This window comes from Desarmillaria tabescens (assembly GCF_030435595.1).
Source record: "Desarmillaria tabescens strain CCBAS 213 chromosome Unknown EV420scaffold_10, whole genome shotgun sequence".
Taxonomy (NCBI): domain Eukaryota; kingdom Fungi; phylum Basidiomycota; class Agaricomycetes; order Agaricales; family Physalacriaceae; genus Desarmillaria; species Desarmillaria tabescens.
Genome location: NW_026848309.1, coordinates 1,398,947 through 1,412,180, shown reverse-complemented (window position 1 = coordinate 1,412,180; position 13,234 = coordinate 1,398,947). Strand labels below are relative to the sequence as shown.

Here is a 13,234-nt window from a genome sequence, read left to right as displayed (position 1 = left end):
CAGGTCGGTACAGCATCTGATGACCGATTGCAAAACAGAAGGCTGAACACAGCCACCTGCCGTGACGGAGAGATCTGACTCGAGGAACTGACATTGATAGGCAGGCACCAAGAGAGCGACATGATCGTAAGGATGTCAACTGAGCCGAACTAACTGTAATCGGATGAGTCAGTTCGCCCGAGGATGTTTATGGCGAGGCAAGCGGAACCATACCTTGATACGTATCCACCTAATAAGGACGCCAAATGGTATACACCGACAGTAGCTGTTACCTTTGTCGTCCTCAAAATCGGTATCCGGTACCTAGAATGATTTAAATCTTCTTCGAAAGACTGCTGGTTCCCGTGGAGAATGCAATATAGAGTGCATCCAAAAACGATGTACGCATTGCCAGCTTTGCGGTGCATGAAATAGCACTACAGAATAGGGGAGGCAATCCGAGCTGCCACACTCAGCTAGCGTCGGAGGTTTCATATCCTTGTCATGGACCCGACACCGGGATATACAAAGGGTCCGAGTCGCCAATTGGAACGACTTGCAAGTTATATGACGTATATCATGGGACCATTCAAGTAAGTAGAGTGGGTAGCGCGGCATGCGATGCTATCTGATACGCGGCCTTAGCGCTGCTTCATCTATATATGGGAGAGGCTTATGAGAATAGAACCAGAAGAGGAGGAGTCAAGGCTCGCGAGTGTGAACCTACGAAAGATCGCCTCGAAAACTCTATCACGCGGTAGGTACAAGAAAGCTTGGTGGGAGGACCTACTACATCGAGAACGGCGCGGCGAGCATCGTACCTGTACAAGCATCTGCATTGTTCGAGCACATGGTTCGATTGGTTGGGCGTTCTTCACCCTACCATCGGAGACAGTAATATAGCCAACACTGTCGACTGATGCTGCCCCAGAAAGGGGCGGGACCGCATAGTATATCTAGATCCACTTTGATGCGTAAATGCATGTACGTGGTCCCGGTCCTACGATTCCGGGTGATTATAGCATTATATCATAAAATATAGCAAGGCTCCGTTTTAGATGCAGTGACCACCAGTACGCTAGTAACAGTCAAAGGCCTGTGAAACGAGTTGCTGGTTGATGGGCGGAGTTATCCAAATCAGTTCTCTGTGACGTATAGCATATGGGAGGAAGGCAAATACTACTCATGCTATCAGCAGTGGTAGTGATTCACTGAGATCGACGTTCAAAACGGGAAGCGGAAGGAAGAAGGCAGATGGCGTGGGAACATTCAAGGTAGCAATCGAAATAGGGTTCACACGCCAAGTTTCTACCAAAACACCCTCTTAGCTCAGCATATCGTGAACTTTTATGTGCTCTATCGTACTAATCCAAATCAAAATAGCATGCTGTTCAGCGCCCTAGTACATGGTGATAGTATCAGCCCACGGTATTCTGGCGCAGCCATTCGGGCGTATCCTCTCTTGATGCCAGTGTATCTTCGGAATACGGCAAGTCACTATCGTGTCTAACTGCGGTCCTTGCCAGGCCCTTTTCACGTCTTGGGTCCGATGCCAAGAAGGGTTGGAGTCGTTCGCATGGGGCAATCTTTCAGAACGGCGAGAAACGCCGCTTAACGTTGTTTGTATTGATTAAATTGTCGTGATAGATGATCGTCGTTCAATCTTCCTACCAGAATATCGTTTGTTGGCTGATAGAAACCTTCTAGGCCTCATTTCTTTTTCAATACCCGCAACGGTTTTCTTGCTTTTGCCAGAGGTTTGTCTTTGACGGTTGTACAGAGCCTTCCAGCTGACTATGTAGGGTTTAGCAGGCGCTCGTTAACGCCACAATCGCAGGGCTATTCCTGCCCCGATCTATTCTGAGCTGAGAACACAATCCCGAGGCAAGTGTTTCATCACTACATCAATCCGATCAAGTACAACTGTACGGTAGTTGTCACAATATACACTCTGCCGTCATCCTTGGCACAATTGGGCTCCTTTCGCAAGCGTCACATTCTGGAGACTCTTTCATCACAACAAGGTGCCTACTGCCGCACTTTTTACATAACACCCATCCACTCGCCTCAGTCCATGCAATTTTTATCTGTACTTTGTCGTCGAGGGCTTGCCCTACAATATGTGATGTCTTCTCGAAAAGGCTGGTTCCATTGCCGGCTGCGGATTAAGCGCCTATTGCCTTTTCACCTTCCGTCGTGTATGAGCGCTCTTTCTTCGTCTAATAGGACAATCACGCTGGCGCATACTTAGACGATAATTCATTGCACCCTGGTTGCGTTAATATCGAATGAAACATGAGTCTGTTTCGCCCAGGATCACTGTATAACAATACACACAACTTGAACAGGAGATTATCTATATTTCTGGTTTGAAACGACGCATTCTAACGCCGCTACAGTAACAAGAAGGGAATTAGGCAACGCTGCTGAACGATGCTGCCTTCTTCGAACCGGACTGCCCCCAGTTGCTGCACGCCAAGAGAGCAACACCGCCCGGCCACGTTCGCACCAACTACAGTGTAGCAGCAGCCGCCGTGGCACCATACAGACATCCTCAAACGCGATCTTCCAGTTCTTCTACCGCCCATAAGTCTGAATTTAACAATCTTCAGTTTCAGGAGTCTTCGTAAGGCAAGAGGCAGGTAAGTATCGGAGATAAAAAGAACAAAATGGAGCAAACCGAGGGGAGAGATAGCAAACCAATCGGGTTTGACTCAACGCTATGAAGCACTATGGCGAGGGGTGCCCGGAAAATAAGAGTTTGGTGTATCTGTCTTCCAGGAGATTCGACGGACGAATGAAAGGTTCGAGAATGATGAAACAGACAGTACGATAGACAAAATCTCGTCGAAGACGACATATATATCGAGATCATCACCACATATGAAATACAAAAGACCTAGGGTCATGTCTTTGCACTAATATGCACCCTCAAGTCTCCGCATTCTTGCCTCGTTGTCACACATATACGCGGAGTATGATCTTGTGTTCCTATCAAACGTCACCTGTTGCTCACCTTCAAAAATGAAAAAGAGTGGGCAGGATCGCATCAACTTCCATGATGGTCGGCGATAGATATGTCAAAGTACAAACCACTCCTAAAGAAGGGCGGTCTGTAGATGCCGTTTGTGATACAGCATATATGAAAATGCGAATCGTCTTGCAACCTTAGACGCAATACGCTGTTCATTGCGCGCTCCAGCCGGATGATCGCTGCCCAAAGGTCGCGTGGATGAGTCGGCCGTATACAAGAAAGTGATGAGGAGATACTGTCAGGAGCCGAAGACGTTCTAGAAGACACCGCAAAGAATTGAGGGCCGCATCTGGTACATGTCTGCTACTAGTGCCAATCCCTGAGTCTGATGAGTAAAGCCCGATGGTCTTCCACTCTTTGTTGTGGGAAACAGTAACTCCAATTCAGACAATGAATTGCCAGGCGACGAAGAGAAGACGTACTTAAGTGACTACCTGCATTGAGAGGCTCGTAATCATGAAAGAAAATCGATGGGAAGATTAATCTTAACAACTCACTGGCATGTTGACGTCTGAGGTCGTAGATAGAGGGCACTGAGCCAGCTGCCCATGGTAAAGAGAGAGAAGAAGATTGCAGGACCGTTCGTGTCCATTAATCGGAATTTTCAAGTCGAGAAGTTGGAACCTGTGCTTGAGGGGCCCCCGCCATCACTTGCGGCTCCGCTTAGTTAATATACCAGTTGACCATCGTACGAATTTTTAGAAGGGGTAAGCGCCATTCTACAAGTTACTGGATCTCTGGTTTACCTTCTATCTGCGTGTCTGTCACCGCAGTCATGTGGATATGTGGACACGTGTGGATCCAATTGTCATGCTTACGTTTACAATCGGCCTCTGATTCGGTACCACCACCAACACCAATGTCCATTCTCGAGTCACGACCAGTATGCCTGCCCATCCGTACCAGAATGCATTACCCAAGTCCAGTTTCGTAAATGACAATAATCATTCGGAACGGCCATCAGCGCGTGTCAGCGCCTGCATAGCATTTATACTCGTACTCAATCTCTGGCCAAAAATTCGCCGCCCTGGATGTTCATTGTCCCCATTCTCGTGTACGAGGCTCCGAACGACTTTGTTCCCATATAGATTGACCGTCTGTCTGACCTGAGTCTAGCTCGCATGGAAGTGAATTGTATACGGGATACTGAAATCGCTCGTCCGGCTTCATCGAACCCTTTGTTCTCGGATAGTGGACCGATGTATACCACCTTGCTCTGCTCGGGACTTTGGTACAGACATGCTCTACTAGTAGCATGTGAATTTTTTGTTCCGTCTTTTCGCCGACAGACCTCACTGCTCACTTGTTGACTGAATGCCTGACTGGTCGGAACCGGTTCTGCACAAAGATCTTTCAATTCATGTCAGGGAGCGCCCAGAGCATATGGATTACCCTATTCCTTTGCTGGAGTCTGTTGGGTCTGGGAAACCCTGTTTCGGGAAGTTTTACAGTGAGCGCTCAGGCCATGACCTTTGGCGTCGTCCTAATCATATATTCTTTTCAGAACAGTTGGAAATCGTAGCGTCCGGAAGTTCTGCAGATTCATGTTAAACATTGGGTGGGCTCGAAGTAATACTGCTGAGTGAGATTGATTATCAATCCCGTGCATAAATAATCTCACCTCTCTCGAAAGAATACGCGTGGAGTAGACCCCATTTGAAAGCGACTCCGACATCCAAGGGAACTTCCCGTTCTGTGACGTCACTATTTCTGCTAGCTACCGTCCGTGATGATTATCCCTTCGATATCTACTGCAACCATCCCGTGAATGACCGCTTTACGTCGGTCCTTACTGCACTGCACATATGTTATTGAGGATCTAATTTTAACTGAGGGAATGCGGATCCCGCAGAAGCTGGAGCCCCAGATGGTACATAGTACTATTACGTGCCGATATTCAGCGGTGAGCTGACCGTGCCCTGTTTTTCAATTGCATTCAACAATCAATTGCAGACGAATATTTTCGTTGCCAATGATCCTGGTTGCTAATTCGCCATTTTCGGGTTTGCTGACGGCGGAATTTCAAGCCCGGTTAGCTCGTCTATGGCACACCAAAAATCGCTTCGTGGTTAACTTCCCGGTCTACGGACTCACTGTTTTAGCCACCATCTCCTTGATATCTCCCGGTAAGAAAGTTGGTATCAAACGTGAGATTTTCAGAGACTCAAACCGATTATCAGAGCAATCTTAGGATGGACTGGGCCTTACTTCGTCCCAACGAAGCATCGACGATCTCTAAACAACCAATATTTACGTCGCTACAGTCGACCGCGTTATATTTGGACAGCAATGATGGCGCGTGTTGTCACCGCCGGGTTCGTCCATTATCTAACAAATGAATTGTTGGACATTCCACGCGCGCGATCTGATAAGACAAGCGCAGCTCGCCCAAACGCAGGAATGTAACCGTTATGAAACTGTAAGTGGTTCATTATGCTTTGGTAAGAGAGATTTTTACTATCATTCACATAAGGTGTTCATGTGGGAGCCAATATGCTGAGTGTCATTCCGTTGCGGTGGTGAACACTGAAAGCATCTCATTCGTGCACTAGTTTACTATTCCCAAGGATGGAGAGATGATATCATGATGGTCTTTTAACTCTTCCCACTATCCCGTTCTTATGCCATACCTAAAGGCGGACGACTCTAAGCCAAGGCGAAAGCCGAGCTCCGCGTGATAGATCGAAAGGGAATGCGATAGCGCCGATCCTGCTGATTTCGATATACAACTGCTGTCATCGCGGGATAATAGGACCGCCCCTGCCCCGGAATTCTAAGCCATCCATATGGCAGGGTTTGAGACAAAGTCGCAACAATATGTAATAGGACAGGCCCGCCCCCTGACAGATAGCTATTACCAGGGCCGCTCTACAACAAGTCGACATCAAAGCACGGGATGTGCTGCCGACGCCGCAACTGCTCTGTGGTGGACGTGATCCACATAACGTAGATCCATATGGATTCGACGGGAGGCCGCTCAGAGCCAAAGCGCCTGCAACCGAATCGTTCCGGGAGGCATTTTATCATCTCGGAACTGCCCTTATTTTCGTTGTTCTTCGTTAACAATGCTGCGCCTTATTCTGGCACAGTTAAACGAGGGTTGCTGCGAAGGTATTGCCCCCATAAAACCTCTTCTTGAGGACGAAAAGTGGAAGACAGTGTCAAGTCGGGCAGTCCAAAACGCGGCATGCGACCCGAAGTTCCCTCTATGCCCGTGTGCCCTTGTCGTCGGATCTGTGAGGGGAAAGCTAAATTGGCACAGTGATCGACAATGCTGCTCATCATTTCGTCGCTGCAGGCCGTTGGATAAATGGTCCCTCAAGTCTGTCGCAGCCACGGGGGCCATCGCGGTCACAACAGCTGCGAAGACAAGTGGCACGATCACCCAGTTATGCCTTTATCTTCCCCGTGAAGTAAAGAGCATCGTTGACGTTTCCGCGACGGCTTTGGATATGAACCGTCTCGCGTCCACTTGGCTACCTCTCGATGAAGCAATCCGAATCAGGCTCCGTACCCGAAACAAACGCTGTGAAATCGTCATTTCCTAGGCGCTCAATCTTACGTCTACTACGGTTTTTTGTAGGGTGCGTGTCATTTGGATGCCAAAAAAAAAAAAAGATGGGCACAGTGAACGGGAGCAGACTGCATATACGATGGTTAACTGGCAACAAAACATCATTCCTGGCACGGTTCCAGGCTTAGCAAGACTTGCGTCACGAAGGTGGGTGTCTGATCAGTGGGGAATGTCCGCGGCCCATCGATATCGGGAGCAAGACGTTGCGGGAAAAGCTTGTATCTCAATTGCTTCGACTTCATAGAGTCGGGATGTGATCGAAATGGAGGGCAGATCGGCTCGGTACGTTCTGCGTCCCTGCCGTCACCCTGTGTTTCTGAACGTCCTATAGTTGCAGCTTCGCTCAAGAACGATAAAAGTTTAGAACTGGAAAGTCAAAAATTGTTTAGAAATCTCTTTCTGCGTTTAACAAAACCACTTATACCCATTGTCAACAAGCCTGCTGGGAAGACATCAGGGCGAGGTAACGCGTGGTGTGCGTCAGGGCAGTTCGGCATCATGTAGCCGTCCGCACTGCTATGTGTCACTGAACGAGAGCTCATGGCAGCCTAGTACATGAAGCGAATGGAAAGAGACAGAGATCTTCCCTGCTAAGCAGGTTCTGGATGTTCATTGGCAGCGGTCATTGGAATGACTGATGATGCGGACTCATAGGAAGCGTGATCGCGTCAACGTCAGAGTGTAACCTCTTCTTGCGTTCCTTTGCAGGGATGGCACGCCATGTTGTTCACACGACGGGCTGATACTGACGCTGATGGATTCCCAAGCACTGTTATATTCATTATACGCAAATCCCCCCTTGATCTTCCGGGACCCGGACCGTTGCTTTCATCAACCGCATTATGGTAGCGCTGGGTGAGAATGCCTGATGTTAATAACATACCTAGTAAATCACATGAAAATAACATGTATGTAACGTTAAAAACATTGGAGGGTCCCAGCGGTGGTGTGAAATTCTGTGAGAAACTCCGGTTGGATGAGCCTATAGAACGGCCTCTTCCAAGGCTCCAAGCATCGTCCGTCACTAAGATGACTACTTCTAGGTGGTGTGCTTGTTGTCGTACACCATGATAGATTTCGATCTCCCTTTGATTTACCTTGTATTCATACATCTATGGTCATTTCTGACCGCATAGCAAAATAACATGAAAATCACGCATTTTAACATGTTATTTACGTGTTAAAAACAAAAAAAAAATCCACGCTGCGCGTGATGACGTCATGGGAAACTCACAGTTATTTACATGTGAGGATGAACCTCACATGGGGGTGCAACCATTGTCACGTTAAATACTTCGCCGAAAAGCATTCTCACTCAGCGCTACATTATGGGCTACGACTATCAGCTGATGTGTCTTTGTTGTAGCTTGCTGGTCCCTGGACCTGATTCGCTAGCGTCGTAGCTCAAGAAGTATCCCCGTGTTATGGTTGTGGAAGAGGTCCTTAAAGTGATCCTTCGATGAATATCATGTCAAGGATCAAGACGCCGAGCCGGGAAATTCAAGAGCAATGGTAAGACAGCACGAACGTTTAGGTGCACGCCTTCTCCCGGTCACTGGCTCGTCTACTGGCTTGGTCTGTTTCTCGTATTCAATAGTATATCGTTCGCCCGAAGATCTCATTCTGCACCCACGCTCCCTCAATCCGATCAAGACTGAACTTGAACTAGGGTTCCGTCGATGTCATGTTGATCAAAACATTTGGGAATTCTAGAGCTTGTGGAAGCGTCGCAGGGTATACGTCGCGTAAGTGAAATATACACCTGGCGAGTTGATATTCATTGTTGCATAGACACATATAATGTATTGCACGATAGGCGGACATCTGTGATGATATCAAATTCATCTCGAACAGTTTCAATATGTTTGCTGGGATCACCAGCAGTTGGATTGATGGTAGTTATCGTGTGTCTGAGCTACAGCCGCTCGGATAGCGTCATGTGGAACGAACATGGTTCTGTGCGTCCATCTTCAAGGTTCTATGAAGGCTGGGCCCCTACTGAACAATTTGTACACAAGCGACGGGCATCGAAGAGTGCTATGTTCATCTGTATTTCAGCAACTTTGGTACCGCACACCTTCTGTATGCCTGTTCCCATCACATGACTTACGTCTTGTTGGTGCTTTCACTACCAGTGGGTTACCTTCAAAATGAAACTACTTGTGGAATGTCCTGACTTGCTCTTGAGTCTTGAAGCTTGAATTCCTGTGCCTCGCCTCATTTTCGTGCGCGATCGAGAACTCGCTTTTTTCCCCCATTACTATTAGGTTTTTACGTCCTGTCGGAGCGGCTACAGGACACTTTGAAGTGCGCCATGCACATTGTGAAATTGACTGCTGAAGAATGTCGCAAATATTCTTAAAGGTTTGGCTCGTTGCTCCTCTGCAATGCATGGGTGTGAGTGTTTCTGCTGGAGCAGAACTACAGCTTTATAGTTTTAAACATTTGCCATTGTTGTTGGCTATGGTGCAGTGATGGTGTTGTTGTCGTTATTCACGAATAATCTTTGCTGTATGCTTTAGGTTCGAGTCCCTTCATGCGGATCGTTTGGGCGCTAATTTCGTTTTGAGTTCGATGAGCCAACTAACACTGACTCAGCATTTACATTTTGTTTTGCTGCCAGTTTTGCTACCTCTGCATTCTCAGTTATGTTACTATGTAACACGTAAATCAAGGCTTAGGCAGACTATGATCGGGATCCTGGACAGTGGGCGTCCTTCGGACGTCTGTGAACTGCTAAAAATCACTCTATCAGCACCGTTTGGGAGGTTCACTTCTCGGCGATGGAGGTTTTTTTGATTGTCTCTAATGTTTTGTCGACATGACTACAACCCCTTCAAAGAAATTCTGATCTTCGCCTTTTGCTTGCAATTGACCTCGATGCGAATACACTTCTATACACTTCAATCACTTTCTAATTATGCTTCAAAGACCGGTAGGGAGTTCAGGGAGCGGGAAGTCCTTTTCCATATGCTCGGTATAATAACGCCAATGTACCGTCTTTCCCACGTCGGAGATCTCCTGCACTTCTTCTGGATTGAGCAGTCCTTCTGGGAGATAGGAAATCTCGGCAAGACGGCGAATGCGGCCTTTGTTTCCAGATGCAGTTACAGCGACCACGCCCATAGCTCGGACCCATAGGAGAAGCACCGCGGAGGGGTCGAAAGGTGCAGAGATAAAACCCGGGTCGACCGCGGAGGAGGCTTTGATCTAAAGCAGTAATCTTCAGATAATGGGGGCTGATATGAATGAAGACCAACAAACCAGAGACGCGTTGTCCTTGTTCAAACGCTGTGCGATCCGCATCAGGATGGGCTGCAGAGGTCCACCTGTGGGATGACGAATGGCCGGGGTAAGAGGACCATAGGCTTCCGTGACGATGCCGTGTTCCTTCTGGATAGCAAGGACGGGCTCGAGATGGGCAAGCACGTAAGGATGGTACTCAAGCTAAAGGTCGGATGGTAAATTGACAGAAAGCATATATGAACTAATTACGCGAACCTGATTAACGACAGGCTTGTGACGGGCGCCTTCGAGAACGACCTTGAGATCCTGGGGACGGAAATTACTAACTCCAATGCTCCTTAGCTTTCCTTCATCCTTGAGATCCTCAAGAATTTGCCACAACTTTTTGAGAGACACGTCTTGGTCCTCGGCAACGTAGGGATTGTGGATGAGGAAGAGATCGGGAATAAAGCCAAGTTTAGTGAGAGACTCGTCGATGGATGCACGAACTTCGGTGAGGGGAACAGGAACGTTCTCTGTGCCCTTGGAATCAGGCGGCGGCGGGCGTTCGGAGACTATGCGCGTCAGTAAGTGTGAATAGGATATGTCTAGAAAGCCTACTCTTGCTGGTAACCCAGATAGCCTCTTTCCCGACACCAGATTTCGCGATGACCTCGCCCGTATTGGCTTCATTGCGATAATTCTGAGCGGTGTCGATGTGGCGGATCCCAACGCGTAGGGCTTCGCTGCCCGACTCGAGGGCGGTTTTCTTTGCATCACCAGAGCCATTTCCCCAGCCTAGCCAGGGAATCTGGGCACCATCGAGGAGGGTAATTTTACGGCGGAGCGACGGCGACGATGACGACGATGGCGACGACGATGACTGCGAGGGAGGCTGAGGCATAGGTGGTATCGACATGGTGGTTTGGTAATAAAGGGAATTACATCATTGATGGTAACACGCGTTGACTACCAACTTCAAAACTGAGTGAGGGACTGTCACAATTAGCGGAAGTTTCCTATGTCTATCGATGCTATAGTCTGTTCCCTTCCAAAAGCGAAGTCAGATGGCAGAGTTGCTCTGTGTTAAAACCAGGCGCAGGCGAAGTAGAATATGAGTTGTGAAGACAGTCATACATTGCAACGGACACGGCTAAACTCTCGGGATGTGCAGGGAGTCCCGTTAAACTGGTGACCGGGACCGTCCCTTTGGGGTCGTCTTACTTGCAATGTCCTGATCCAGAGACACGGTTACGAGTCCAGCTTTCACGCGTCTTGGAAGCAATAAATACTATTCCTCATTCGATGTCGCTTCTGCCTTCTACCGCCATGTGCCGTAGGTGATCTTGTCATATTATATTGGCTCGCTAGTTTACTGGGTCCGATCGCCGAGAACAGTGCGTCTAAACTTGCGAAAGAGGCGAGCAAAGACTGCGGTTCAACACGGATGATGTAGAAGCTTGCCCATATGTTACAACCAAAATCGCCTAATACGTATCGCCCATCCACCCAACAACAGCGTCTCTCCCTTGGGCCGTCTGTTTGTCCGTCACGGAGTATGTTGCCATTACACGCTCCGTCGCGAGCTCGTCAATAAGCCTCAAGTTCTTCGGAGGCGCCGTCCCTGAAGTTGAAGGGAGAGAAGGGTTTGCCAGTAGTCGACGGGCACACTGACCACCAATGAGTCTAGATTCCCCGGAACTGAAACTGAGAACTTACCAGTTTGACGCCCCACCACGCCCGAATGCTGATCCCTGCCGCGGCAGTCTCATGCGGAGACGACACATCTCGTTCTGTCATGTCCACTACGACCAGACACATCTTGATCGCCAAGGGTATGTCACCGGCAGTATATGCAGTTTCTGCAAAACGCAGGAAGTGAAAAGGGTTTTGAGGAGCGAGAAGGAGAACGTGAGAGAGTGCTTGAAGAGATTGTGTATATCTGACCCGGTAATGAGACTTCATGAAGCAGAACGGAAAGGGTAACGCACTGATTGCATGACGAGTATATGTCCGCAAGCTCCAACCAACCCTCAATATCATTGTAGAAGGTGTCCAGGTAGGTACAGAGCTCGTCGACGGTCTTTTCAATCTTGTCAGTTCGTTTCCTGAGAGATATCCGGCGTTTCCAGATTGCCTGTGGTATCGTCAGCTAATACCCACAAGCATAGCTCGACCACGTACGGCATTAGCAGAGTCCTCCGCGAGCAGTTCATCATAGAATTTCATAACAGTCTCCGGTGACTGCGTCGCCTCCATTCGTATGCCAGTGAGTACGCTCACTCGAGGAGAACCAGGGAACTTGTCAGATAGTTGTGTTAAGCATTCCTGTCTTTACTGTTAGTGAAGAATGAGGATGCTAAGAGAAACCGGTAAACATACGTCCGCCACGTCCAACCGTCCTATATCTATCGCCGCGAGCGCAAGCTGCTCTAGGAATGCCCATGCTGGAAGGACGTGAAAACACGTTCCGATGGAAATTGAAGAAAGGTAATCACCATCATCACCCAGCTTCCGCGCTCCGTTCGACTTGAGAACAATAGAGCCCTTGTCCACGACATCCTGCGATGCTCGTGTATTGTGAGCACGATAGTTGGCCAACGTCTTGAGCGCCGAGGATAGGGACATGATGGTCGGAATAAAGAGAGTTAGTGACGGCTGTTTATATCATGCTCCCTCTCTGATCGTCACCCTCATCGGTGCACCTTGCAGCTCCCTGACTATTTCTCTCCCTTTCTCTCTGCATGGATTCGACTAGTTCCTCAGCGACGCTTTCAACAGGATCAAGGTTTCAAAATTGTGTGACTAGCAATCTGGAATCGTAGTCATTCTGGCGGGGTCTGTCTATAGCAGTTGGGCTGCTAGCCTTGGTGAGTTCAGTTTTCATATCGCGAGCAAGGACGAAACCAAGCACCCTGCCTGACTATATGCGCGTTCTGTGTTTCTACCCTGGTGTAGTAACCGCTCGTTGGATGAGGGTAGTATAATTTGCAACCGGAGCTCTTTCGCTTTTCTGCCTATTCCACGTGCTCAGAGCTAACGCGTTCCCTTTTTATGTAGGGATTATTATCTCGACGGACAGCGTATCCTATGTCAATCGCATACAACCGTTTATCAGAGAAACTGACCACTCCACTATTCCCGGACCAGAATGTGTCGGCAACCTTTTTCCCATAGGTCATCTGTTATAAGGCCTGCCATCCGCTGACACAAAGAATGGCGCTCGCCATGCTCCGTCGTCATCCAACGGTTACCGTGTTGTGTTCAAAGTCTCCATTGAGTTCGGTGCGTCTGCTTTGAGCTATGCCAGAGGCATCAATCTATCTTACGCTGGTACCAACACTAACACATCCACATTGAACACTGATGCCCGTATCTATGTGACTCTGTGCGTCTTGTTCTTGAATTAACCTCGTCAAAGC

General features: G+C 48.5%; 2 protein-coding genes across 2 annotated transcripts; both read right to left on the bottom strand.

Annotated features, from left to right (window-relative positions):
- Positions 1-9,273: 9,273 nt before the first annotated feature.
- Positions 9,274-10,861, bottom strand: EV420DRAFT_1528956 (NADP-dependent oxidoreductase domain-containing protein). The gene is made up of 4 exons (XM_060472525.1): positions 10,434-10,861; positions 10,089-10,387; positions 9,852-10,034; positions 9,274-9,797 (listed from the first exon to the last, which is right to left on the bottom strand). Exons 1-4 carry the CDS (start codon positions 10,729-10,731, stop codon positions 9,513-9,515), a joined length of 1,065 nt encoding a protein of 354 aa, XP_060333838.1. The 5' UTR covers positions 10,732-10,861; the 3' UTR covers positions 9,274-9,512.
- Positions 10,862-11,108: 247 nt separating this feature from the next.
- Positions 11,109-12,485, bottom strand: EV420DRAFT_1528955 (uncharacterized protein). Its single transcript, XM_060472524.1, has 6 exons — positions 12,311-12,485; positions 12,195-12,259; positions 11,997-12,140; positions 11,804-11,949; positions 11,532-11,754; positions 11,109-11,482 (listed from the first exon to the last, which is right to left on the bottom strand). The coding sequence occupies exons 1-6, from the start codon at positions 12,438-12,440 to the stop codon at positions 11,300-11,302; spliced, it is 891 nt and encodes a 296-aa protein (XP_060333837.1). The 5' UTR covers positions 12,441-12,485; the 3' UTR covers positions 11,109-11,299.
- Positions 12,486-13,234: the final 749 nt, after the last annotated feature.

Coding starts and splice junctions, on each gene's coding strand:
- EV420DRAFT_1528955 (XM_060472524.1), bottom strand. CDS start 12,440: ATGTCCCTATCCTCGGCGCTCAAGACGTTGGCCAACTATCGTGCTCAC. Junction 12,260..12,310: donor GCGGAAGCTGGGTGATGATG/GTGATTACCTTT, acceptor ACGTCCTTCCAG/CATGGGCATTCCTAGAGCAG. Junction 11,755..11,803: donor ATATACTCGTCATGCAATCA/GTGCGTTACCCT, acceptor TTACCGGGTCAG/ATATACACAATCTCTTCAAG.
- EV420DRAFT_1528956 (XM_060472525.1), bottom strand. CDS start 10,731: ATGTCGATACCACCTATGCCTCAGCCTCCCTCGCAGTCATCGTCGTCG. Junction 10,388..10,433: donor TATCTGGGTTACCAGCAAGA/GTAGGCTTTCTA, acceptor TGACGCGCATAG/TCTCCGAACGCCCGCCGCCG. Junction 9,798..9,851: donor ACAAGGACAACGCGTCTCTG/GTTTGTTGGTCT, acceptor TTACTGCTTTAG/ATCAAAGCCTCCTCCGCGGT.